The sequence below is a fragment of the Hippocampus guttulatus genome, chromosome 19, assembly GCF_054856545.1.
Source record: "Hippocampus guttulatus isolate MCC_2025c chromosome 19, RoL_Hgut_1.0, whole genome shotgun sequence".
In the NCBI taxonomy this organism is placed as follows: domain Eukaryota; kingdom Metazoa; phylum Chordata; class Actinopteri; order Syngnathiformes; family Syngnathidae; genus Hippocampus; species Hippocampus guttulatus.
In genome coordinates this window covers 8206010-8231018 of record NC_141279.1, presented here as the reverse complement: position 1 = coordinate 8231018, position 25009 = coordinate 8206010, and the positions used below count along the sequence as shown (strand labels likewise).

Genomic DNA, 25009 nt, shown 5'->3' with positions numbered 1-25009 from the left:
GTGGGGGGTGTGGGGGTGCTCTTTTGGCTAAATGTGCTTGTCTGAAGAGCAGGTAAGGCAGCCGCGACTTTTAGTGGTGCGCGCGCACACACACGCACGGACAAACATTTTTGGGGGGGGAGGCGGGGGCTGTGCGTGTGCCTGTGCCTGTGCTTGGCAGCACACAAGCGGTGCTTGCACGACTTGCAGATGTTCCCGGAGCGAGTGGTAACTTTGTGAAAAGTTTCCGACAGGAACCCAAACGCCGGATTCCAGGAAAAGGCGACGTTCTTGTTCCTTCCACGGTTGTTTTGTTTGTTTGTTTGTTTGCTTGCTCGCTCGCAGCGGGCCCGGTTGCCATCCCTCCCTGCCGGCCCCCTTTGCCCCCCTCCCACACGGATGGCCCAGCATCGGTCTGTGGCGCTCAGCACAGGCCGAGAGACTGCGCGCAGCTTGCGGACTCGGGCGCCGGGACGAGCCGCCGCGTCCTCGCCAGCGATCCGCTTTGACGACTTGACACGGTGAAAACAAAAGAAACGGGGGGGGGGGGGGCGGGGGAAAGCGAAGCATCCAAGCCTCCGTTATGGGGTGCGTGCACGTTCTCATGTGCTTTTCACTCAGTCAACTTTTGCTGGAGCTTTCTCTTGCTGCAGGGAAATTTGGTGAGTGACTTTTCATTCCATGCAAATCGGCGCTGTTCAGAATGTTTTGGACGATGTGCAATGTGTGGCAAGTCTTTGCGCATCAGGCCTTGGCAGCGGTTTGTTAGTCTGTCGAAGTTGCGTAAACAAATGAGAGAGAAAGACGGTTCCAAGATATCCATGGAATCGAATGTTGCTGAAGGTAGTTTACGTTTTAGTCACCGTGGCGCCGCTGGATGTGGCCTGCTAATCAAAGAGCAAGCCTTGGCAGAGATTAAGTGGCAAAAAATGAAATGAATAGAACCCAATTTCCAACAAATTGCCTTTGGGGTTATTTTTGGTATTAGTCACTATGGCGCCAAGTGGTCAGCTCATCAAAGAACACGCCTTGGTGGAGGTTGCAAAATGTCATTGCTTTATCTATTTCCAAGAAGTTTAAAGTTGGTGCTGATCCAGACAATTATCCAGATTCAAGGCTTTATTCTGCCATCGGAAGTGAGCGGCGTTTGCTTCGCCGGGAAACTAGTTATTTATGTGTAGACAAAAATATTATGCATTTCCACAAAATCATATTTTGCTGCTGATCCAGACAAGGGTCCAGATTCAGAGATTTAACCATCCAAAGTTAGGTAGATCGGGCGGGAGAACCCCCCCCCAAAAAAAAACAGTTCCCAATTTCCACAAAATCATACTGCAAGGGTGCAGATCCATGGGAAGTTACCAGAGGCTAGTTGCTTTGCTAGTTCGCTAGGAATGTCCAGAAAATGTCATTTTGGTGCATTGTGGCCTGTTAACTAAAGAAACTGGCCTTGGCTAAGGTCAGTTACGTAGCTCGCAAACACAAAATAATCAATTTCCACCAAAATTGCAGATCCGGAGAAAGGTGCAAATACACTGGAGCCGTCTTTTGCTGCTGGTGCACATGGTAAGTGGCTGTCAAGTCAATGCAAATCAAGATTGGATTGATAGCACCTAACTGTAAAGTATTCACTTTCCGAATGGCTCTCGATACTTTTTGTGAACGCCACAGTTTTGCCTGTGAAACGATCGATTGTGTTAAGTGACTTTGTGAACGTGCCTTCAGAAAAACTTTCCGGCAAGTTACGAGACTACGGCCTCGTGGTGCCGTTCAGCACAGACGCCCATGGCCGCTTCAAGTCTCACGTGCTGTCCATGGATGAGGAAGGAAGGAGGAGGAGGACGAAGACCCGCAGGGTGGCCCGCGGCGCCCCCCAGGCGCCCTCCTCGGGTCCTGAATTCTTATTCTTCAATGTCACCATCTTCGGCAAAGAGCTGCACCTGAGGCTGAGGGCCAACCGGAGGCTGGTGGCCCCCGGCGCCTCGCTGGAGTGGCAGGAGGACTTTGAGGCCAAGGCCGAGGAACATCTGCACGGCGACTGCGTGTTCACCGGCGACGTGAGTGACATGCCGCACGCCACCGTGGCCCTCAGCAACTGCGACGGACTGGTAAGCCCCGTGTGATTTCCTTACAAGTAGCCTGCTAAACCAGACAGCAGACCTTGGGGGAGGTTAGTTTGTGAGGATATTGCAGAAATGACCATCCATCTTGCTACCACAAGCAGTATACGACGATTGATTAATAAAGATACAGGGACTTTATTTTTGTCGGGTCGCTATAGCTACGTTGCAAGTAGCCTGCTAACCATAGAACAAGCCTTGGAGGAGGTTAGTTCGCTTGGATTATGCAAAAGAGGACAAACATTTCCACTAGATCTAAATAAAAGTAACAGTTATGGTTTGCGTCACTAGGAAGTAGCCTGCTAACCAAAGAGCCGTGGTGGGTGTCAGTTAGCTCCCAAAACAAAAGAAAACAAGTATTTTTTTGGGTGAAGATCCAGAGGAAGGTTCAGATACAAGGCTTTGTTTCTGTTAACTCGGGGGGTCGGCAACCCAAAATGTTGACAGAGCCATATAGGACAAAACAAAACAAAACAAAAAAATATATATATACAGTATGTCAGGAGCCCCAAAAAAAAATAAAAGCCGATAAAACTTGAATGAAGGAAACACATGCTGTATGTATGTAGGAGACTGGACTGTCTAGAATTGTTTGTTATTCATTCCTTTGTTGTGTGTTCACAAACGCCCCCATAGAATTAATTTTGTGATTTCCCTCGCTTGATTTTTTTGTTTTTGGTGCATCATTTTCGCTTTTCTTAGTGTCAGTGAAGTGATCATTAATTTCTGTTTTTCGGAAGCTGTCTTTGTACGCCTCTCGAGTCAAACGAGAAGAGAGAAGGCACGGAGTCGGACGCGTTTGTCGAGGCTGTTAAAAGCATAAAGAAAGTGTCCGTTTTAAAAAAACCAACACCCACAGCTCTCCTTTTTCGGAGCTGCAACACGTATCTATATCTATTTGAGCTATATTAGCCTACTATCGAAATCTTTTTCCATTTTCAAACATTTTTTATAAAGCGCCAGGGAGCCACTAGATGTCACTAAAGAGCCGCATGCGGCTCTGGAGCCGCGTGTTGCCGACCCCCGTGTTAACTGCATAAGCAGTAGCTCGCCACTGAGAGCAAATGCCTTGGCTGCGGTTAGCTAGCGAGCTAGGCCCCATTCGAGTCATTGGCATTGAGTCATTGGTATTGTGACATCAGAATTAGCCTGCTAACTAAAGAACAAGCCTGACGGAGGTTTATCCGAACCAAACGAGGGCCTCCATGTAAGTGTTTGTGTTTTAAAGCATGTTGACGCTAGCCCAGTCAACAGGTGCAAACTTATGTTGATGACATACAACGCTAAGTAGCACCCACGTTAATTAGCTCGCGACACATCGTGTTTAATTATGCACAGCGTTAATGACCGCTGGTGCTAATTAGCTCCTCGATGACATCCAGATGGGCTTTGCATACCACAGTCGAAATTGCTTCACTGAAACAAATTCATTTATGGAGTTGATTAAATTAATTGTAGCTCGAGGTCTTTAACGAAGACCTCTCGCCAAGTCTTGCGGGGTTTGGAAACCGCTTTCATGTTTTCTCAATTCAAAATTTGAACGGGAGTTGCGTTATGTGGCGTCGTCGCAGATTACAGCCAATCAAAATGCGCATAAACGTTATCGCAAGCTAACGCAGCCGGCCGTCATCCCCGCCGCCAAGCCACACAAATACATTTTGAAATACAAATACCTGACACCTGACCTCCCTTCACACCGGTGACCTGCTGCTTACTTGTCAACTGCAAGCTTAAAAACAAAACAAAACGAAAGGAGAAGAAAACACAGATATTACAAATGGACTGAGGAAAACCTCATCAGAAAAATGAACACTCAAGTCAAGTACGCAGCCCGAACGTGTTTGCACTTGTTTACTTTGAGGGCTTGAGTCACACTTCCGTGTGGGTCCTCTCACATCCACGCCAACACAAAGACGGACGGACGTGTCTGTGCACGCAGGGCTTTTATTTATGCGGGATCTCCCCCCCCCCCTCCCCAAAAAAGGATTGTGTCTGACTGATGTGTGGAGGGGCGCGTGATAAAAAGGGAGGAATGCGGGCCTCTTCACACCTGACACGCTCTTGTGTTGTTTTCAGTTCTTCCCTCTCGCTTTGATGAGCGAGGCCGATAGAAATGGAAATCGCCGGCAGATAACCAAGTACAAATGCTTACTGTCGATACTGACAGAAGGTTGTCAGGTTTCAATAAGAATGAAGAAATACGCATTGTAGAGAGAAATCTTTGTCACCGTTGTCTGCAGCCGGAATTGGACGGCAGAGGCGATAGACCGTCGCGTCAGCATCCGTAATGATAAGTCGCATCCGGGATGCGCTTCCCATTCATGGCGCCGCCGTTGCGATTGGTGACGTCGGCGCCACGCCGGCTGCAAGTAGCACGCACGGCTGCATGGCTGCGACTGTCGCTAATGAGCGTGGCGACACGTCTGTTTGTGTGCGACTGCTTGAAAAGAGGAGCGAGCCTCCTAGCAACAGCTTGCCCCCAAACGTCTGAGAATTCATCCTCACACCGTCGATAAATACACGGCAAGACTTCAAATCTGATATAAGAAGGACTCGAGCGCTAATTCCCAGATGCCATCGATCATTTCCAGGCCACGACTGGCTGATCGCAGGTCCTGCTCATGTCCGCGCATTTTTAATTAATTTTTTCCTCCCGGCGTATTGATCGTATTTGTCCTCATTCAAGGAAGGACTGCTTCAAAGTCCAAAAGTTCAAAAACCTTGAACATTATCATTATCAACTAACAAATATAATAAATCTATCATTCATAAAGTCTAACTACTGTCTGTTCTGTAATATTCCATTTTTAGATGGAGGGCGGCTTTAAGGGGCGTGGCCGAGTGAGTAATGCCGGGAGCTGGCTGCTCTGCGTGTGAGCATTTGGGCGTGAGTTGCGGCTAGCAGCAGCTCCTTGCAAGTGTTTGTATTTTGTATTTGTCCGTTTGCCCCGTTTAAGAAACGCCGAAAACAGTCTGTGGCTCTCCTTGCTCAGATGCCAGGGCATAACGGGACCTGAATTGCTCACTTGAAGCGGGGCATATCTGAAAGGGGCTCGTAGCATGCTTATTTGTTGTTGTTGTTGTTTTTCTTGTTTACTGAAGGTATTTGCTGCTTATCCCGCAGTTTGCCTTGTGTTTTAGGCCCTGTAAATGTCAGGCTTCAAAGTGGTTGCTCGCCCAGTGAGGAATTTAGGGCGTCGGTGAGGCCAAGTGTGTGCGCGCTGTGTTTGCCTTTTAAGCAAGCCGTCAGTGGCCCAACGTCGGTCCCCCGAGAGGGCTGCTATCCTTCCAAAAGATTGGGATGCTTTTCTCAGATTTTTTTTTTCTCTTTTTAGCAGTGGTCGATGCAAATTGAACTCGGCGTACTTTTCAAGTCATCAAGTGTTTGGAGAACAATTTGGAATGTTTTTTTTTTTAATGGCCGGCAATGGATTTCGGTAACCTCCTCATGACTGCTTTGTTTATTTCAAGCAAAAGTGATGTTTTGATTTTTGGAAGAAGAAAAATGGTTACCATTGGGACGTTTGTTTCACAACATTCAAATGATTCCCTAACAATAGATGACTTGGAAAATTAGGATGAGTGCCTTTTGCGAAGATGAAAATCAGTGAAAAGCGCAATCATTTGGAATGCGGCGGCGAGTAGCCTGTCAGTGTTGACGACGGTCCAAAAGTAGCGTTCGTTCATTCATCTGCTGGTGATTCTGCCCATGTGTCCATTCATATGCTCAAATGGTCCCTGACAGCCCCGCAGACTTAACGTCCGTCTGGTTCTGTGTACACTCTGCTCCTCCAGATGTTGCCTCGCTTTCCACCCCCCTGATGAAATGCCGAGGAAGTCTTACTTGGCATTTCCTGCAATGCACTTTTTGCCTCCGCGCCGCTGTCGGATGCTTTTATGCTCTGCTTTTATGGGTGAAGGTTTGGTGCTGGGCAGTGAGAGCCTGTCAGCTGTGAGAAAATAGTCCAAGCTTTTCAATCTGTTGGTGAAACTTACTGTCTTTTGTAAAGCTCAATTCCAGCATTTTCTAACGGCCCAAATATGGAAAAGGGGGCGTGGCTTCCCGCCAGGCCCAAATCGCACACGCCCACACGCACGAGATTGGGTTCGGGTGCGGGAGTGCAAAACTGAAACCAGATTCTCCCCAGCGCGGCTGCTCCTCTGCACCCGGAGGCTCTTTTGAAACCAATTCATTGTCCCAAAACTTCTTCTTCATAGATTGTCCGCTTGCTCGACAATCTATGACGAACCCCACCTGTGTGGGAAGCCCCCCGGCGTGCTCCGGTCGGGCATCGGCGGGTATGAACAATCGAGGGGAAAACAGAATTCCCTGGAGTGCCGCTAATGATTCGAGCAGCGTCATGCGACACGGAGCCCATGAGCAAGCAGAGTCCAGCCGGAGACAGGAAATGAGCAGCTTTGTCTGGGTTCTGTGCCAAGATGACGTAATGAAGGTGTGGGCCGCTAATGGGGCCCGATTGTCTGCGAGCGGACGGAACGGCAAGCATACCACAAAGTTTTTAGCCGTTTGTGTTCAATGCAATGACGTGTTTGCACTGTGGTTGAGAGAGGAAAGTCATTTCATCTGTGCTGTATGTTCCACACCGAGCATATTTGACAATAAAAGCTGACTTGACTTGACAACGCCGCACAAGTCGACTGGAAAAACGTTTAGGGTATGTCGTCGAGTTCCATATGCAGTTTGGGTAACCGCAGTAGCCCCCCCCCCCCCCCCCCCGTGGACAAACTGTTGGTCGGTCAGAATAAGAATCTCGCTGACAAACAAAAACATGACTTTTTTTTTTGTTTTTGTTCTTCTAACAATGAGACTGAGGACCGCAAGAAAATCGGCTGCTAAAGTTGCGTTCAAATTGTTCTCGTTCACTTGCTGGAAGGCGCTCGTGCAACCTTGCCTTAAGTGATTCGATTGCAGTCAAGGCAACAATGTGAAAAGATGATGGGTCTCTCATCCACCCCCCCCCCCCCCCCCCCCCCGAGTGACTGCTGCAGTTATCAGAGGCATTTACCTTCACAATACAATTCATCAGAAGGTTGCCCCTTTCTGATTACGGCAAAATGAAAGTCCTCGCCATCATCTGCCATTTAAGGACAAAGCACACAGAAATGTCCAGCTCAAGTGAGATTGGTCATTCTAAAATGACATGTCTACCTGCGTCACTGCCCCCCCCCCCCCCCACACGCCCTCAAAACCTCCTCGAATTGGCCTTCGCTCAAATTGCCACCCTTTCGAGTTGTGGTCAAGGGGGAGAGAGCGAACGCACTCATTTCAAAGCCTGGTTGTTATTATTATTTTTCTTTCTTTACTTTCCTTTCCAGGCGGGCCTGATTCGCACCGAGAATGGCGAGTTCTTCATTGAACCCCTCGAGAAGGGCCGGCAGGACGTGGAGGTGAAGGGCCGCGTGCACGTGGTGTACCGCCACTCGGCCGTCAAGCGCGGCGACGAGCTCCACAATGAAGGTGAGGGCTGAAAAACAAGAGATAAAAGATCCTCGAGGTGGGGGGGATTCGGGGGGGGGGTTGTCTTTAGTGCAGACCATCATGACGGACAAGTCGCAGGGGTTGTCGGAAAGTACAAGGAAAAAATGGTCACATGATGGCAGGGAAGGATAAAAAGAATGGCCAATATAATGATGTACACTATTTTTGGGGGTCGGGGGGGGGGGGGGCGCACACAAAAATCAACAGTTTCAATCATCAATAGGGAAGGAAGAGCTGTGGAAATTCTGCACCGATTCTGACAAGGAGCTGGGCGACCTGCTTTTTTTTTTCTTTTGTGCACCTAGCTAACGAAATTGGATTTGGTTGGTCATCATTTACAGGCTTCTGGCTTTGATCTAGCTCCATAAACCCTGAAAGTAAAAGACCAATACCCGGGAAAAATTCCACGGGGTAGAGGCCGCAAATAAAGGAAGATGAATTCTGATCCTTTGAGGCCGCCTGGACCGGCTTTTTGTGGGTTCTGGTTTTGACGCGGAAAGGTAAGCCCTTGACAGTCTGATGGCCATCCGTGAAAAATGACCCGCGGTGAAGTCAAAACAAGGAAGACTCGAGCTCCCACAGTCCTCGTTTGTGGCTTATCCTTCCAAGAAATGCACGGGAGGAGCAAAGGCAACGACCGCAGACTGTACACGCTGATTCGTGACCTTATTTTTAATTTTTTTTAAGGCCCCCGACAATAGATGTCACCAAAATGGTAACTCGCTCACAAAGCAATCATTCCTGGCACTCTGACGCTTTTTTTTTTTTTTTCAGCCTTTGCAAAGGAAAAATTACAGGGGAGCCAAATTGTTGCAATCCAACTAGTCAAATTGGGTTGACGGCGAAGCAGTTGTATGCCGTCAATTTGGGTGTTGGTGATTTATGAAATCTTCCGCTGACTTCAACTCTCTCGCGGCCTCCCGTCTTTCCGCGGCAGTGTACGACGACGACGACGGCGTCGCCGACCTCCCGGCAGCCGTGGACCTGCTCCGGCGCCAAGTGTCCGAGCCGGAACGCAAGCGGCGGCACGCCAAGAAGGACGACTACAACATGGAGGTGCTCCTCGCCGTGGACGACTCGGTGGTGCGATTCCACGGCAAAGAGCACGTCCAGAACTACGTGCTGACCCTCATGAACATCGTAAGTCGCTCGGGGGGGGGCGTCGGGTTCCTTGAGTTCCTCAGATGTCGAGTATCATTTTTTTTCTCCCCCAAAAGACCCCAGCTATTTTTTTTTTTACCCCCCGTACTGTTTATGGATTACAGGAGAGGTTAAAACAAATCTTCAGCTCATTCATTACGGACTCTAGCAGCTCCTACCACCATAATCTACTTAAGCGGCCCAAATCCCTCAAGTCAGATTTTCACAAGGCGCTGGTTTCACTCGGTAACAGTTACCACCCGGAGCTCGCACGGTGGTCTGATAAGCTGCGGTGGCCCAATTAAAGAGTTGATTGGCAGGTGGGTGGAGGCGGAGCTCGCATTGGAGGTCCATCGTGGAAACCTGCAACGCGGCGGCGCCGGCGGCGCGCTTCAGGGGATTGACAAATGAGCACGTGATACATAACTCCACCGGCTCGACTCGACCAAAAAATCATTTGGCCTAATTATAACTGCGGTGAATCTCTGATAAGCACAAATGGAAGGATGAGTACCGATTCGATGCCTGTACTGTACTTTATTCCATCACCGGCGTCCCTTTTCTGACCTGCGGCGTTTTCAAGTCTCCTCTCCTTCGTCAGAAAAAAAAGTTTTTCTAACATTTGTCATTCTGCAGCTATCTGCCGTAAGAACGTAAGCGGGTTTTTACCCCAAAAAACCCCCCCCCACCCCCGAGGGATTGATAACTTGAAGATCCCGTCCGCGGGAGGCCAAGGTGGCCACCGAGGTGCCTGTGACCGCAAAATGGCCGTGTTGTTCCAGCCAACGGGCGGAGATGCGACGCTGCGTGCAAGCCAGGGACGCCCTCGCGCCTGCAGCCCACAGCTGCTTCTCCCATTTGGAGCCCAATTCCTGCCCCCGGTCTGCGTGTGTGTGTGTTTGGACATGTGTGTTCCTCCTGGCTTTGCAATTATCCTGGCGCACATGGCCCCCCGAGGACATACCAGGAACTTGCATCTGGAGGAGGAGGAGGGGGGGGGGTGATATGCAACTTCAGCAATGGCGAGTCCGGCGGTGGAAGCGAAATCCAAGTGAACAGTTGCAGACCAGCAAAAATTCAGGTTTTATTCCGCCATCGTCGAAAATGCAGGCAAGGAATGGCGCGTTGATGCCCGTCAGGACAGTCCGGTGCTTCATCGATCAAAGCGACGACTCGCTGACCCGTGTCCGAAGCGCGCGGAATGTCATTGTCCAGCTGAGCCCGCTTCACAGAAACGTCACCAAAAAAAAAATCTTTGAAAGCTTTCAGGAAAAGCCAAACGATCGTCTCTTCTTTCCGGTTTCATTATCCAGCGGCGGCGTCGTTCTTTTAAGTCGAACGGAAAGCCTGCAGGGATACGCCACTGAAATTCTGATTTCAAATTTAAGTCGACATCTGACGAAACGTTCACAGGTCTGTGTTCAGACTCTGGGTCACGTGGGGGCGGGGGGGGACCATGACCTGGCCCCGGCGTCAATCCTCAGTTTAGCTTGTTAACGACACGCCGTAACGTGGAGCGAGCGACCTTTTGTCCAAATTACAACTCGTTCACCTCACAACGGCTCGCAATGGAGGCGGAGCGGATCGCGCGGCGCCATAAAGCTTCCGCGGCAGCCGACACGTTTCTGGGTCAGCTGAGCCTTCCCCGCGCATAACGTCACCCGTTGCGCTTGGAGCCCCGCCAAGTCTATGAAAACTATCGGCCCGGCCTTCGGATTTCATTTCAAATCTTCTTTGAATCTCGGAAGATCACTGAGGCCAAACTCTCATTTGTTGACGTTGAGAGGACAGAAACCGAAACAAAAGTGATTTTTTTTCCTTCTTTTTTTTAGTTCGGAGGTAAAATCACCTTAATCCAAAAACTGCTGGAAAAACGTTTTTTGTCGCTACGATCAAATGCTTCAGGTCCCTTGCTAACACGTTTCTACTTGCAGGTTGATGAAATCTACCACGACGAGTCGTTGGGAGCCAACATCAACATCGTCCTGGTGCGCATGATCATGGTCGGCTATCGACAGGTCAGACCGAGAAAATCATCTTTTATCTTGGGCGGGGGGGGGGGGGGTGGAGGGGTGGTGCTGTATAAATCAAGTCGAGATGCGCTTTTTGCCAATTTTCAGGATCTGTGCCGCGGCTTTTCGGTTTGGGGTGCAACTAACTGTGATTTTCATGATCCATCCATTCATCGGTGACGCGGATGCAAGATTCTTTTTTTGGGGGGGGGGGGGGGTTAACTTTCCATCCCTTTATGAGATGCTGTCTTAAAATGCATGCATATTGACATCTGTTCTGTTCTGCGACGTAGTGCGTCTCCCCGAAATCAAAGCTGTGTCCGAAGCTTTCTGCCTGGAAACGGCCCGCCTTGCAGGATGCTTCCTGCCGCCGGTTGCCAAAGCAGAACGGCGTTTGTTTGCCCGGCGCCACATTGCGATGAGCTCCAACGCCCCCACCCCACCCCCATCAACCCTTGACCCCACTAAAACCCGCTTTGCGCACTACTCCCTCGCAAGGCGCCTTGACTTTTTCCGAGCCGGCCACCCTGCTTTTTCTGTTTCTTCTCCCTGTTGTTGTTGTTGTTGTTGAGGATCCCAAACAGTTCGCCAGACTGGTCAGGGATTTCACCAGCATCAGTGATGTCTCGTTTTGGTGGAAATATTCTTGGTTGCCAATTTCTGCTCTGCCTCACGCAACCACGCAAACAAGACTTGAACTCGAGGCTGGGCCGAGTGCTGACGTATTCGAGGCATTCATTAAGCTGTACGCTTACTTATAATTAGTCGTTGATTTATTGTAATGAATTAAAGAAAAAAAAAAGCTTCCAAAGGGTGGCTCGCGATGAAAATGGAGCTTGCTAAGGTTTGTGAAGTTGCAGTAACTTCTTTTTTTTTTTTTTTTTTTGCCTGCGCGGCAGTCCATCAACCTGATCGAGCGCGGCAACCCATCGCGCAGCCTGGAGCAGGTGTGCCGCTGGGCCAACACGCAGCAGCGCGCCGACCCCGATCACACCGATTACCACGATCACGCCATCTTCCTCACCAGGCAAGATTTTGGCCCCGCAGGTATGCAAGGTACTGTATTCTACTCTCGATCGAGGCCTGTGCAGACTGACTGCTGAATTCTGCTTGCGTTCACAAAGTGGAGGTAAGGTCCACGAGGGCCACGCGCAGCCCCCCGTTTGCTGTCCTGCCGCCCACTAGACAATTGACCTTTTCGAAAAAAATTCCATAGTGTATCTTTTACCTTAAAAGCAAATTTTTTTAATCGTGGAAAAACATTGTTTTTTAATCTCGTATTTACAATTTTTTTTTTGAAACCGTCAATACTTTGAACTCAAATGTACATGACTTCTTCCCTTGAATGTACACCTTTTTAGCTCTTATTTTGAAAATATATGAAAATTGATGTAACAAATCTAAATCTGAAAATGACATTTTACTCATCGGAAAATGTTTAAAGATGACTTCATCTGGAATATGTACAACTTTATCGTAAAAACATCTATACGGATTTTTTTGTTTCTCTTTCGATACATTCTTGACCTCAAACATCCAACTTTTTCATCTCACACTTGAAATTATACACGGCGTGGTTTTAAGCGACAGGTCAATTGAGTGAGCGGCTCTTCAGAAGCGCACACTGGACGTTTGACGACCGCCCCCTTCAAAAGGGGATTGCCCAACGTTTTTGGCATGGAGTGAAAAATCTGAAAGATTTCTCATGGCAAACTTTTCATATCGGCCGAACGGGGCCCTCGCGCTACATATGTGTAGTGTGAGGGCACATGTTCCCAAGTGTGCCCAGCGACAACAAAACTTGCTCTGTGCTCGCGAGGTCACGTTTTACCTGCCGGGCCGCTGTCGCCTTGGCGACAGCCGTGTTTGTGATCACAACAACCTGAGGGGCTATTTTTGGGGAAAGACGGGCAGGCAGAGGGGCTCTTGTTCTGGCTAAATCGACATTGCACCGGCTTGTCAAAGTTTGACTTTTAGGCAGGGATCTTCCGTGTTCAAATAAAAATCCGGACGACTTATGACGTTCCCAGGAAACTTTGGCTCCCCGTTTGTTCTTCTTAAGCCGGGGTGCCCATTACGTCGATCGCGATCGACCGGTAGCTCGCGGCTTTGACCCAAGTGGATCGCGAGGGGTTTAGAGGAAAAAAACCCAAACATTTGTGTATCCGTGTATGTACAGTACATGTTAGTAATATATGTTTTGTGTTAATGTACACTGCGTCCTAATCTTTCTATCAGTCTCACTTTCACAAAAAATATGAAAAAAAAATAAAAGGTGTCACCTTTTACCCATGGTGGCGCGTGACTTGCATTACCGGTAGTTGTTAGCGCTCAGCAGTCTGCAGTTGCAACTTGCGATCAGAGCTATTGCCAGAGAGCTTTTTTAATATTATTATAAGTCCAAGTTCGTTTCATCGATGGCACTCGCAAAAAATGGCAATCTTGGAGGGTTGAGAGAAGCCTTTTTAAACGGTACGCGTGAGCTACGATCGCTAACAGGCTGCAAAAGTGCGTCGCATGCATCCGCGTCAGGAAATGCTTTTCGCAAACTCGCGTCTACTTTCTTTTTGTTCCGTTCATCTTCGAGGCTGTTATGGCTGTTGCTCATCCTGGCATGCATGTGCAAGTGCGTGCATATTAAACTGAGCACAACATCTAAATTTTGTCAGCAAATTTTTTTTTTTTTTAGTTGGCTCGCTAGTTAGTTAATGGTTAGTTGATGATACTGTACTGTTAAATTCCATTGATTAAAAACAAACCAAATAGCTTGTTTGTTGCTTAGTCAGCTAGTTATCACGTTATTTATGAATAAACATTTGATAAGTCCAACTGTTAACTCATTCACTCCCAAAGACGTTTTTAAACGTCTTTTCAGACTTGGTCTAGAATTGGCTGGTACTGAATGAATTAAGCAGAGAGAACTAAAGTGAGCCACATGATCAAACCAGCAATTTATTTTTAGTTAGCTTAATAGTTGAACAAAGTTGTTTTGCAGATAAAACTTCACATTAAAATGGGGGGGGGGGGGCATCCAAAAGTAAAGTAATTTTGACTGTGCTGCTGCTTCTGCATCATTGGCATAATGTCGCTTTCCGATGCAAAGGGTCGACTGTCTGCTTCTTTAATCTTTTCATCCGCCTGCTGGATAAAAGAAATTGCTTTGGTGTCACGCGCATCGCTCAAGCCATCCGTTCCTCCATCCTTATGGCTGTGCCGGCGCAAAGAAACATGACGCCGACATTGGCGCTCAGAATTATTTTTTTTCTGTCCATCTCCCTTTCTTTCTGCTTTTTACCCGCATGCCAAAAACGTTTCAGAAGCGGCATCGCTGCACACCTCTTGATCGAGTTGATTCGCGTCCTCGTGCTTTGCTCCGTTATCCATTTGTTTGCCGACGTCTTTGCTTACGGTGAAGATCGAGTCAAAGGTGACGAGGCTCGCTGCGTTGCCAGCATGAACACGCTGCTTTTGGGGTCTCGGATCGGACATATTTGCCCCTATGTGTAAAAATATATATACACATGCCTTTGTAAAGGTCAGGCGTACATAATGATGAGTACATACTAATGAGATGCGTTTCCACGATGACCCGCGCTTCTCGAATGACAATCGCGGTCGCGAGTGGCATAATTCAGGTGACGTGTCCAGCCTCTGTTTGCTGTCGGCCAGGTTACGCTCCGGTGACCGGCATGTGCCACCCGCTGAGGAGTTGCACCCTCAACCACGAGGACGGCTTCTCTTCCGCCTTTGTGGTCGCCCACGAGACGGGACATGTGTGAGTGCCACAACCTGATTTACGCAGACTTTTTTTTTTTCTTTTTAAATCCGAGTCACTTTTTCTTTCACTTTGACTTGAGTTTTGAACTCCAGTTTATGTGTCTAGTTTGAGTACGGCGGGGTAACCATGACGCATATTGCCGCGTCTGCGTTTTGTCCGCCGGCAGGCTGGGTATGGAACACGACGGGCAGGGCAACCGATGCGCCGACGAGACCAGCATGGGCAGCATCATGGCTCCGCTGGTCCAGGCCGCCTTCCACCGCTACCACTGGTCGCGCTGCAGCAAGCAGGAGCTCAGTCGCTACATCCAGTGCGTCCCTCCCCTTCGCCCGTCCCATTTTGTCACACGCCACGCCGTGGTGCATATTGCTTCTTTTCGCCCCTCAGCTCGTACGACTGCTTGCTGGACGATCCCTTTGAGCACAAGTGGCCCAAACTTCCCGAGCTGCCCGGGATCAATTATTCCATGGACGAGCAGTGCCGCTTTGACTTTGGCGTGGGTTACAAGATGTGCACAGCTGTAAGTACGACAAACCGGGCCCGCCCACGATCCTGCTCCTTTCCGGGTGCAAACTCGGACCCACCGCTGCTCTGTCCTGCAGTTTCGCACGTACGACCCCTGCAAGCAGCTGTGGTGCAGCCACCCCGACAACCAGTACTTCTGCAAAACCAAAAAAGGCCCACCGGTGGATGGAACGGAATGCGGGCCGGGAAAGGTGTGGCACATTTGCCATTTTTCATTCATTCATTCATCTTCCGAACCGCTTCATCCTCATTAGGGTCGCGGGGGGTGCTGGTGCTGCCCAGCTGTCTTCGGGCAGTAGGCGGGGGACACCCAGAATTGGTTGCCAGCCAATCGCAGGGCACCATTTCCCATTTTTTTTCCTACCAAAAAAATAAAGTGAATGTCAAACAGATCAAATACATTTTTCTTTTTAACTGAAAAACAAAAATAATGCATGGAACAAAATTCTATTTTTATTGTTTATATTTTAATGTTTATTCCATTGTACGGAACTAAAACTGTGATATTGTTTTCCTACAAAAAATGAAGTGTAAAACAGATCAAATACATTTAGGTTTTTAACTGAAAAACAAAAATAATGCCTGGAACTAAATTATATTTTTATCTTTTAAAGTTTCTTCCAATGTACATAACTAAAACTCATTTTTTTTCCTACAAAAAAATAAAGTGTAAAGTGTAAAACTGATTAAATAAAATTAAACAAAATGTATGGAACTAAAGTATATTTTTATTGTTGATCTTTGAAAGTTTCTTCCATTGTATGTAACTAAAACTCTCATTTTGTTTGGAGCAAAAGCAAAAAAATTAAAAATCGGTTGGCCAGTGAAATCACAATTTTTGGTTTTCTTTTGCAGCTAAAAATGAAAACCATATTGGAGAAAGTAGCTTTGGATTGGTGCTTTGGCATTTTTGCTTGGCAACAGCATCTCCCATGCGTTCCCATGAGAATGTCTATTTTTGGAACCGATTCCGAAAGTAGAGGCTGGAAATGAGTCGGGGAGGCTCTGAAAATCTTGTCATTGTGTGTGTGTGTGTGTGTGTGTGTGTTTTTGTGTGTGCATGCGCGCTAAGTGGTGCTTCAAAGGCCACTGCATTTGGAGATCCAGCCAGGAGGAGCCTGAAGGCCACGACGGCAGCTGGAGCTCGTGGTCCAAGTTCGGCTCGTGTTCGCGGACGTGCGGGGGCGGCGTTCGTTCCCGCACCAGGCAGTGCAACGACCCCCCGTGAGTGGCCGCCGCTAAGTTTAGTTTGTGATCCTTTGCTCGGGTGCCATGACAACGTGTTGCCATGGAGCCTGTTGGTATCGTTTGGAGTTTGCGAGCTGGAGCTTGGTGTTCCATTAAAAAAAAAAAAAAAACAGCATTTGCAATCAATGGCTATGTTGCGTCATCAAAAAAACAAAAAGCGCCCTGGCACACCCCAAAACACAAAAACGCCGCTTGTCAAACTTTTAACATCAAAACCAGCTCCGGTGGCAGCCAACGCTGCCCATGGAGGAGCAGAGCAGCCAATTTTTGCTCCCGCCTCACTTTAGCACGATCCTGCACCGTTCACTTGATTTGGATGTGAACATCCTCAAAGGAATTTTGTTCATTTCATTGCGGAGTGGATTTGAGAGAATCGGGTTTAATTGGCGTGTCGCTCCAGCGAAGGTTTGCCTGGACCCGCCGGTCCTACGGGGCAAACTGTTCAAGGTCATCAGGTTGAAAACTCATTCAATGCCAGCGACGGTTTTTCATATTTTTACGAATGTAGGGTACTCACTCCCATGTACAGCAATTTTTTTTTTCCTCCGTGTGGTTAAAGTGGCTGGCACTGAATGAGGTAATTGTCGCTAAGGGATCACTGGACACTGAAAGTTTGCACACCCCCGTCCGACGCGACGTACTCTACACGTGCGCGTTTTGTGTCAGGCCGGCCTACGGCGGTCGCGAATGCCCCGGCTCCGACTTAGACTACCAGATGTGCAACACGGAGGAGTGCGCCGGCCCCTACGAGGACTTCCGCGCTCAGCAGTGCCTCCAGAGGAGCAACAAGTATCACAACAACATGAAGCACACCTGGCTGCCTCACGAGCACGAGGACGGTAAGAGCCGCGTGAGCCGCAAAACCAGGAAAATGAGCGGTGGGAGTTCATGGTTATCCTGTTGTCGTCGTTTGTGTCGGCAGAGAGTCGCAAGTGCGAGCTGAGCTGCCGGTCCAAGGAAACGGGCGAGGTGGTCTTCATGAACCAGGTGATGCACGACGGAACCCGCTGCAGCTACGCGGACCACTTCAGCGTGTGCGCGCGCGGCGAATGTCTGGTACGTGCAACCGTGCTCTCGCGCTCCGCCACCACATCGTAATGTGCCATGAGAACATACAATACCATAATCAGAGCCAGAACCCTAACCTAAACCCTATCCTATACTATTAACCAAATTATCTTTTTTTTTTTTTTTAAATTCCGTCCAGATTTACATCCCTTTATTACACAAAAAGAAGACATTACACAAAAAGAAGACATTTGAAATCATCACAAACATACAGAATTGTTCACTTGCTGCTTTGGTCTGTAATAGTGCGATGTGAGGGGAAGGGGGGGGCGGCGGACGCAACACTGCTCACTGTCTGCTCTGGGTTGGCTGCAATTGTATGAGCTGAAGGTGATAAAATATAAAATATTTAGCAGGACTTTCAGAGTGAGAGTCATTCAGCAAAGTTTATTTCTGTGATTTGCTGTGTTCAATCTCATTTCGGTCCAAGTACATTGATGAGTTGCTCACCCCCTGCGCATTTAACAAGAACGACCGGATTTCACTCGCACTTTAAAGCTTACGCTAGTGTACATGAACCAACACATTTGGAGTTTTCCTCAAACAAGATAACTGGCGGAGCAGCCGCCGCCGCCGTGGTTATTTAGTCTCTACCCACGAGGTGGACTTCAAGCCAGCAGCATCTCTCATGAGGTCTTTTTGCCGCGGCATCACGTCGACGATAATCTGGATTCTAATCATCCTCACGGCGGCCGCCTTTGCTCTTCCCTCCCTCTCGGCAGCACGTGGGCTGCGACAAGGAGGTGGGCTCTTACAAGGAGGAGGACAAATGCGGCGTGTGCGAGGGCGACAACTCGCACTGTCGCACCGTCAAGCAGTCGCTCACTAAGACGCCCAAAAAGAACGGTAACCCCAGCGATGCCGGCATCCACCTTTGTCAACGGTCGCTACTTTTTCGCATGCAGTTCATGTCCGTGGCCGTCACTCACTTTTGCCACTCAGAAGGAAGAAGTTAGCATGTGTGGTTACTGTTCTTTACAAATATCACCAAAAGGCCTTTTCAGATGATTAAATTGAAAGAAAAAAAAAAAAAGATGGTCTGTCTGTATGTCTCGCTAGGAATGCTGAAAATGTTCGACATCCCAGTGGGCGCCCGGCACATCGTCATTGAGAAGAACGACACCTCGCCTCACGTCATGGGTGAGATGAAAGCCTTTGTGGCTGAATGTCGGCGTCTTTTTTTTTTTTTTTCCCTGGTCACGTCAACGAGCTTTAACACTGACTTGACACGGCCATTTTAACGGCATGACACTTGGTGGGTTGGAGTGGAAAAGGTGGAGGGATCCAGCTGTGCAAAATTCTGAATGAATCACTGGGGGTGCCTCGATGCGGACAAAGTCAACCTGCTGCTTCCCGTTCCATTTGAGTGGCACACCGATTATTAAGGAACAATGCTATTTTTTTTTTCTCCCCAAGGAAATGTCACGGGCGACTTGATCTGATCTCGGGCTATACACTTGCATGTTGATTTCCTTCCTGACAGCGGTGAAGAATCAAGTGTCCGGCAACTTCATCCTCAACGCAAAAAGTGAAGACGCAGAGTCCAAAACCTTCATCGAGAACGGTTTGCGGTGGGAGTACACCCTGGAGGACGGCAAAGAGGCCCTGCGGACATCCGGTCCGCTATACGAAGGCATCTTAGTGCTTGTCAGTGAGTGCACGCACATCCGAGTCCATCTCTTCTCCCCATTTAATAGCGCTGTTGATTTGTGCGGGCAATCGGCAGGCGATTCCGCGGGAAGAGGAAGCCAAGATAAGCTTGACGTACAAGTACATCATCCACGAGGACCTTCTGCCTCTCATCACCAACAACAACGTTCTTCTGGCCGAGTTGGATTCGTACGAGTGGGCGCTGAAGAGCTGGTCGCAGTGCTCCAAACCTTGCGGCGGAGGTCAGTGGGTGGCTTCCGCTCAGAAATACACTCAAGCGAGGAGTCTCAAATGAAACCTACCGGTAATCGAGTCCACGTCGCCGCCAGGTAAAATGAGACGGCCGTAAAATCCACCAGAAGCTGCGTCTGTTCAACCGCGATTACCGTTGAAAGCCCGAAAGTTAAAATTAGACTTGTGTAAATCTCCACAAAGCTACACGGGTTAAAAATAAGACCGTTAAAAACTCCCCAAACGTGGTGGAGGTTAGAATTTGACAACTGTAAAGCCCCACAAAATTGTGCCGCTTAATATAAGGCTGCTGTAAATCATGCAGAGATCGCTGCCTGGATAACTCTCAGCTCCTCAAATAAAATCTGACAAGTAGTCTGGGTTTAAAAAAAAAAAAAACCTGAATTGAACAGTCTCAGAATCTGAAATGGACAACATACGGTAAATGCGGCCAAAAGGTCCTGAGAGCGGCATCCCCTCGGTTTGAATATTTTGGGCTTTGAAAGAACTTGATTGAAATCCACACAGAATGACAAAGCGAGGAATATTTCTGCTCCCTCAGGCATCCAGTACACCAAATATGGCTGCAGGAGGAAGAGCGACAGCCGTTTGGTGCATCGCAACTTCTGCGATGGCAACAAGAAGCCCAAACCCATCCGCAAACGCTGCAACGTCCAAGAGTGTAGCCAGCCTGTGTAAGTTCACCCAGAGGTGCCCCCTGGTTACGGAAGCGGTCAATTGTGGACCGAAGCGTGTTGCGTGTCCTCCAGGTGGGCGGTGGACGAGTGGAGCGCCTGCAGCAAGACGTGCGGGAAGCAAAGCTACCAGACCAGGGCGGTGCAGTGCATGCAGGCGCTGCACAACGGCACCAACCGCTCCGTCCACAGCAAACACTGCACCCAGGAACGGCCCGTGCCCAAGCGGGCCTGCAACCACACGGCATGCCCCGCCCAGTGGAGGACGGGGGCCTGGTCGCAGGTTGACACACACACACGTGCAGTGATTTCAAACTGGATCCTTGATGAGCTTGACGTGATGAACGACGGGGCTACGTGCGTGATGCTCTCCAGTGCTCAGTGACCTGCGGCGAAGGCATCCAGCAAAGGCAAGTGGTGTGCAAGGCCAGCGACAACACCGCGGGACAATGCCAGGGCAACAAACCCCAGATGGTGCTCCTCTGCAAGCCTGCGGATCCTTGTCCAGGTACGTGGCCAACGGCTCGCGGGTGATTTAGAGAAGAGAAACTCGGTTTACCAAATATGGTACCACTTCCGAGACCAAGTATGGCTCCATGTCGGCAACAACGCGGTGAGCAAATATGGGGGGCATGAAATACGGTTCCCCTTAAGCGACTTTTCATATGACCAAATATGATTCCACTCAAGGACCGCATAGGTGATGGCTCCTTGCTGGAGACATGCTTCCAATGTTCTAACTTGCTGTCGGTTCAGTGAACGGTGCCACTGTTTTATTAAATAAGTTTTTGTTGCAGCTCGGAAAAAAGGAGAGCTGTGGTGTTGTTTTTATTTTTTTTAAACGCACTTTATTAATGGTTTTCACAGTCTCAACAAATACAGGTACGTCTTCGTCCGTCTCCGTGCCTTTTCTTCTTCCGTTCGACTGGAGAGGCATTCATGACCGCCTGTGAAAAACGTAAATTAACGATTCCTTCAATGAAATGACGAACATTGAAAATAATGCATCAAACCGGCAAATCAAGCAAAGAAATCACAAAATAAAGTCTATAGTCCCCCCCTACAGAATTTAGTTTGTGATTTCTTCGTTTGTGAATACAGTACACAACAAAGAGATAAATAACAAACACTTCTGAGACAGTCCAGTCTCCTACATTTTACTGACATCTGATCGTTCTGTTGGAGCTTCGCTCAAGGAAATGCCAAAATAAATTCTGTAGGGGGGCTATAGAATTTATTTTATAATTTCCTCGCTTGATTTTCTGTTTTGATGCATTATTTTCAATGTTCGTAGTTTCATTGGAGTAATCGTTGACGTTTTTCGGAGGCGGTCATGAACGCCTCTTGAGTGAAATGGAGGGAGCGCAGCTCCATCTAGTGGATGCATTGTAGATTGCGTCTTATAACCCAGTGCCTCCAATATATGAAGAAAAAATTTACAAAATAGGCCATTAATTGAAGGTGCGCCTCATAATCCAGTGCGCCTTTTAGTGCGGAAAATACGGTACGGCTTCATTAAATGAGCAAATATGGCTCCACTTAAACACCGCTCGGTGAAGATAGTCCAACAACTGTGGTTCCGTTCGGGTTGACCAACAATGCTTCCACACAAGGGACATCTGAAGTCACTGAAAATGGTTCCACTTTGGTGCATTTCGCCGGATGGTAGCAATATTGTATTTGCCGTTCCAGGACAACCGGTGCCCCCTTTTGGCTTGGAGAATGTGACCATCAAAGACGAAGCCTTGCACCAAACGGTGTCTGGCCACCCGGTGCTTCAAGTCATGTCAAGTATGAAACCTTTGGTGAACTTCCTTCCGGGTGGCAAACACTCGAGCAATCTCCAGTGGCACCGCCAGTCAATAAAACCTTGTCACGAGTTCAAATGTCTCTCATGCTCCTCTTCTGGTTTTCTTAGATGAGGCATGCCAGGGGGATAAATCCATCTTCTGTCAAATGGAGGTTCTCGCCCGCTACTGCTCCATCCCTGGATACAACAAGCTTTGTTGCGAGTCGTGCAACAAGAACATGGCCACGCCCCCTCCCAACCTCTCCAACGCCACCAAGACCTCGACTGAAGCCAGGTCCTCCAGCGATTCCCTCGTGGCCTCCCCCAAGCCTCCGAGACCCACTTCTGCTCAGAATCGGGCGCAAACCACTAAAGGCATCAACAGGCGGACGCAGTCCACCGGCCAGACTCCCACCGCTCGGGCACCCACCGCCCCGACGGCCACAGGCAGCAGCGCCCACTCGGGGCCTCTTCTACCTCCTGGCAAAGCATCACCCGAGGAGCACGGCCCCAACAGCACTTTACACCCACTCGCCGCAAAGTCAAGAAGGGACCGTTAAGGATCCGAGTGGGACTCCATCCACAGATGAAGAGCTGAGCGGTGACCTCGCGGTGGCGCGACATCATCTCCGACAATGCGTCATTTGAAAGACGGTGTTTTTCTTTTGTTTTTAACAAGGATTTTTCCCTGGACCTGTGATGGTTACCTCATCCAACCTCCAAAGAGTGACTGACGTACGGGCGCTCTGTCCTCGGTGCTGTCCAAGCGAGGTGCGTTGGAAATGTGACGACTGCGTTTTTTCCTTTGTGTTTGCAAACGCGTACAGTTGTTTGAACCCCACATGTAGAAGGACTACTAGTGAACTCGTCTTGCGAACACATGGAGTCTCACGTCTGGAATGACGGGGCAAGCAAAAACTGATGTTTTCATTTTTGCTCCTTCAAACCGATCAAAGGTCCCACATGACACTGCTAGAGCGCCCTCTTTGACCTTCCGCACTGGACCGCTAACATGCCGACAAGACCTCATCTTTTGACGCTACACTGCAGGAAAGCTGACTAGACTCGATATGTGCTGAAGGAGACCCAATAATTTAACAGACTAGTCTGCAAGACCGTCAACCTGACTTGGAACTTAAACACCGGACTGCTAGAGTGCCGACTAGACCTAAACCTTCCACTTCAGTTTGTGGATCGCTCATGAGACCTCAAGTGTCCACACAAGACATTAACAACGATAACCCTCTTGACCAGACTGCCAAGGGTGCTCATTAGACCTTCCACGTTAGAGTTCTGAATGACTAGACGGACTGCTAGAGTAACAACCAGGCCTCCTCTAACCTCTCCACCAGATGCCTTCAGTGCTGCCAAGACGGAGACCTTCCGCATTTAGACTGCTAGAGTGGTGACTACAGGGTGTCCAAAAAGTCTGGCTACAGAGGAGATTGGAGTGGCCCCCTCGGTTCAAGCAGATTTTTCCTCCTCCTTTTTGTGGGGTATGCGCAAGGAGAAGGTATACTTGGTGACAGATTCGAACCCTTTCAAGGACAGCGGTTACTACAGTGGACAGTTGATGTAATTGGGATTACAGGGTGCATGAAAAGGGTTAACCTTACGAGAGAAGACGTGAGCAGACGAGTTTGAGGTAACGTTTTGTGCGAATGTAAATAGTCTAAATGAGCCCGCCGAGGTAACAAAACAGAAATGATGCAAAAGGCGTATGTCGCATTCGCACGTGTGTCGCCTTTTTGTGTTTCTGTACATACAAAGAGCTTGAAAGGTGAATATTTATTAATGAGATTTTACATGCCACCCACAACAGTAAAAAGCTGCGGGGAAAACAAAAACGAGATTGTCTTTTGATTTGTGGCATGGTGTCTGTTGTGTTGAGATGCGACCAACCCAAATTAGAAATCCTAACCCGAGTATGCCACCTTCATTGGAAAATATAACCGCAGTTTGAAGCCCAAACCCTAATTAGAAACTTTGAAACACTAACTCAAGTTGGAAACCTTAATTTGCAACCGTAACACAAGTTTGAACCTTACTTTGAAATCCTAACAATTTGAAAAGACGACCATGTATACAAGGTGTTTTTTAAAGATAATTGTGTGCAGTAAGGATTTTTAAAAAGACAACTACATAAAGGAAGGTGTTTCTTTTTTTTCTTCCGATGAGCATGTATAGTAAGGCATTTTTGCCCCCCCCCCCCCCCCCCAAAGACCCTGTATGGTCAGGCGTTTTTAGCCCCCAAGAACAACCATGTATAGTTTAATAAGCTCTTTTTGGCCGGAAAAAAACGGCCATGTGTCGTAAGGCGTTTTTGCCCGAAAAGAGACCATGTAGTAAAGCATTTTTAGCCGAAAAGAATGACAATGTATATACAGTAAGGCGTTTTTAGCCCCCCCCCCCCAAAAAAAAACCACCATGTAGTAAGGTGTTTTTTAGTGGGGAAAAAAAAGTATAGTAAAGCTTTTTTTCTAACGACCATGTATTCCCACGGGTCCTTAAAGTTCATAAAAATCGATAAAGTAGCAATTTTATGTTATTGTCCTTAATTTCCGGGGAAATTTTGTAAAATCAATAAAAATCCTTAAAAATTAACCTGTGGTGTTCATTTCATTAGTGTATGTCATTTCTGAAAGATGTGCCCTTCCTTTGGCAGCAATGATTTGAGCACCAGCTCAGTGATATGTGGCTTTCTGTTCATTCAATCCGCCGTGAATCCCCTGCTGAATGGAGAAAAAGTCATTAAAAAATGGCTAAATTAGCCCTCAAGTCCTAAAAAGTTCCATAAATAAAAAGCAAGTGGAAGAGTGGAAACCCTGCAATCGCCCAAACCCCTAAAATGCCCTAACCCCCAAAACGCCTTAACGCCCTAACCCCCCAAATGCCAAAAACGCCCAAAACCCCCAAAACGCCCTAACCCCAATTCAGGGTTTCCACTCTTCCAAGTGTTTTTTATTTATGGGCCTTTTAAGGACCTTGAGGGCTATTTTAGCCATTTTTTAATGACTTTTTCTCCATTCAGCAGGGGATTCACGGTGGATTGAATGAACAGAAAGCCACATATCACTGAGCTGGTGTTCAAATCATTGCTGCCAAAGTAAGGGCACATCTTTATGAAATGACATACAAAAAAAATGACCATGTATAGTAAGGCGTTTTTAGGTGAAAAGAAACGACCATGTAAGGCGTTTTTAGGCGAAAAAAAAACCGACCATGCAAGGCGTTTTTAGGTGAAAAAAACGACCATGTAAGGCGTTTCTAGCCG

The 25009-nt window shown here is 48.2% G+C and overlaps 1 protein-coding gene across 1 annotated transcript; it reads left to right on the top strand.

The window, feature by feature from the left end:
- Positions 1-125: 125 nt before the first annotated feature.
- adamts14 (ADAM metallopeptidase with thrombospondin type 1 motif, 14) lies at positions 126-23598 on the top strand. The gene is made up of 23 exons (XM_086137904.1): positions 126-641; positions 1492-1545; positions 1705-2087; positions 7437-7578; positions 8537-8739; positions 10674-10757; positions 11651-11807; positions 14421-14526; positions 14696-14839; positions 14917-15049; positions 15132-15245; positions 16127-16278; positions 16969-17141; positions 17225-17358; positions 18093-18216; positions 18430-18510; positions 18854-19017; positions 19097-19262; positions 19814-19946; positions 20022-20229; positions 20322-20454; positions 21639-21737; positions 21865-23598. Exons 1-23 carry the CDS (start codon positions 563-565, stop codon positions 22293-22295), a joined length of 3597 nt encoding a protein of 1198 aa, XP_085994030.1. The 5' UTR covers positions 126-562; the 3' UTR covers positions 22296-23598.
- Positions 23599-25009: the final 1411 nt, after the last annotated feature.

Bases quoted from the DNA above. Each gene is read 5' to 3' on its own strand.
- adamts14 (XM_086137904.1), top strand. From the start codon at position 563: ATGGGGTGCGTGCACGTTCTCATGTGCTTTTCACTCAGTCAACTTTTG. The intron at 19,018-19,096 runs GTCAGTGAGTGC...GGCAATCGGCAG, and splicing joins ACGAAGGCATCTTAGTGCTT to GCGATTCCGCGGGAAGAGGA. The intron at 19,263-19,813 runs GTCAGTGGGTGG...CTGCTCCCTCAG, and splicing joins CTCCAAACCTTGCGGCGGAG to GCATCCAGTACACCAAATAT.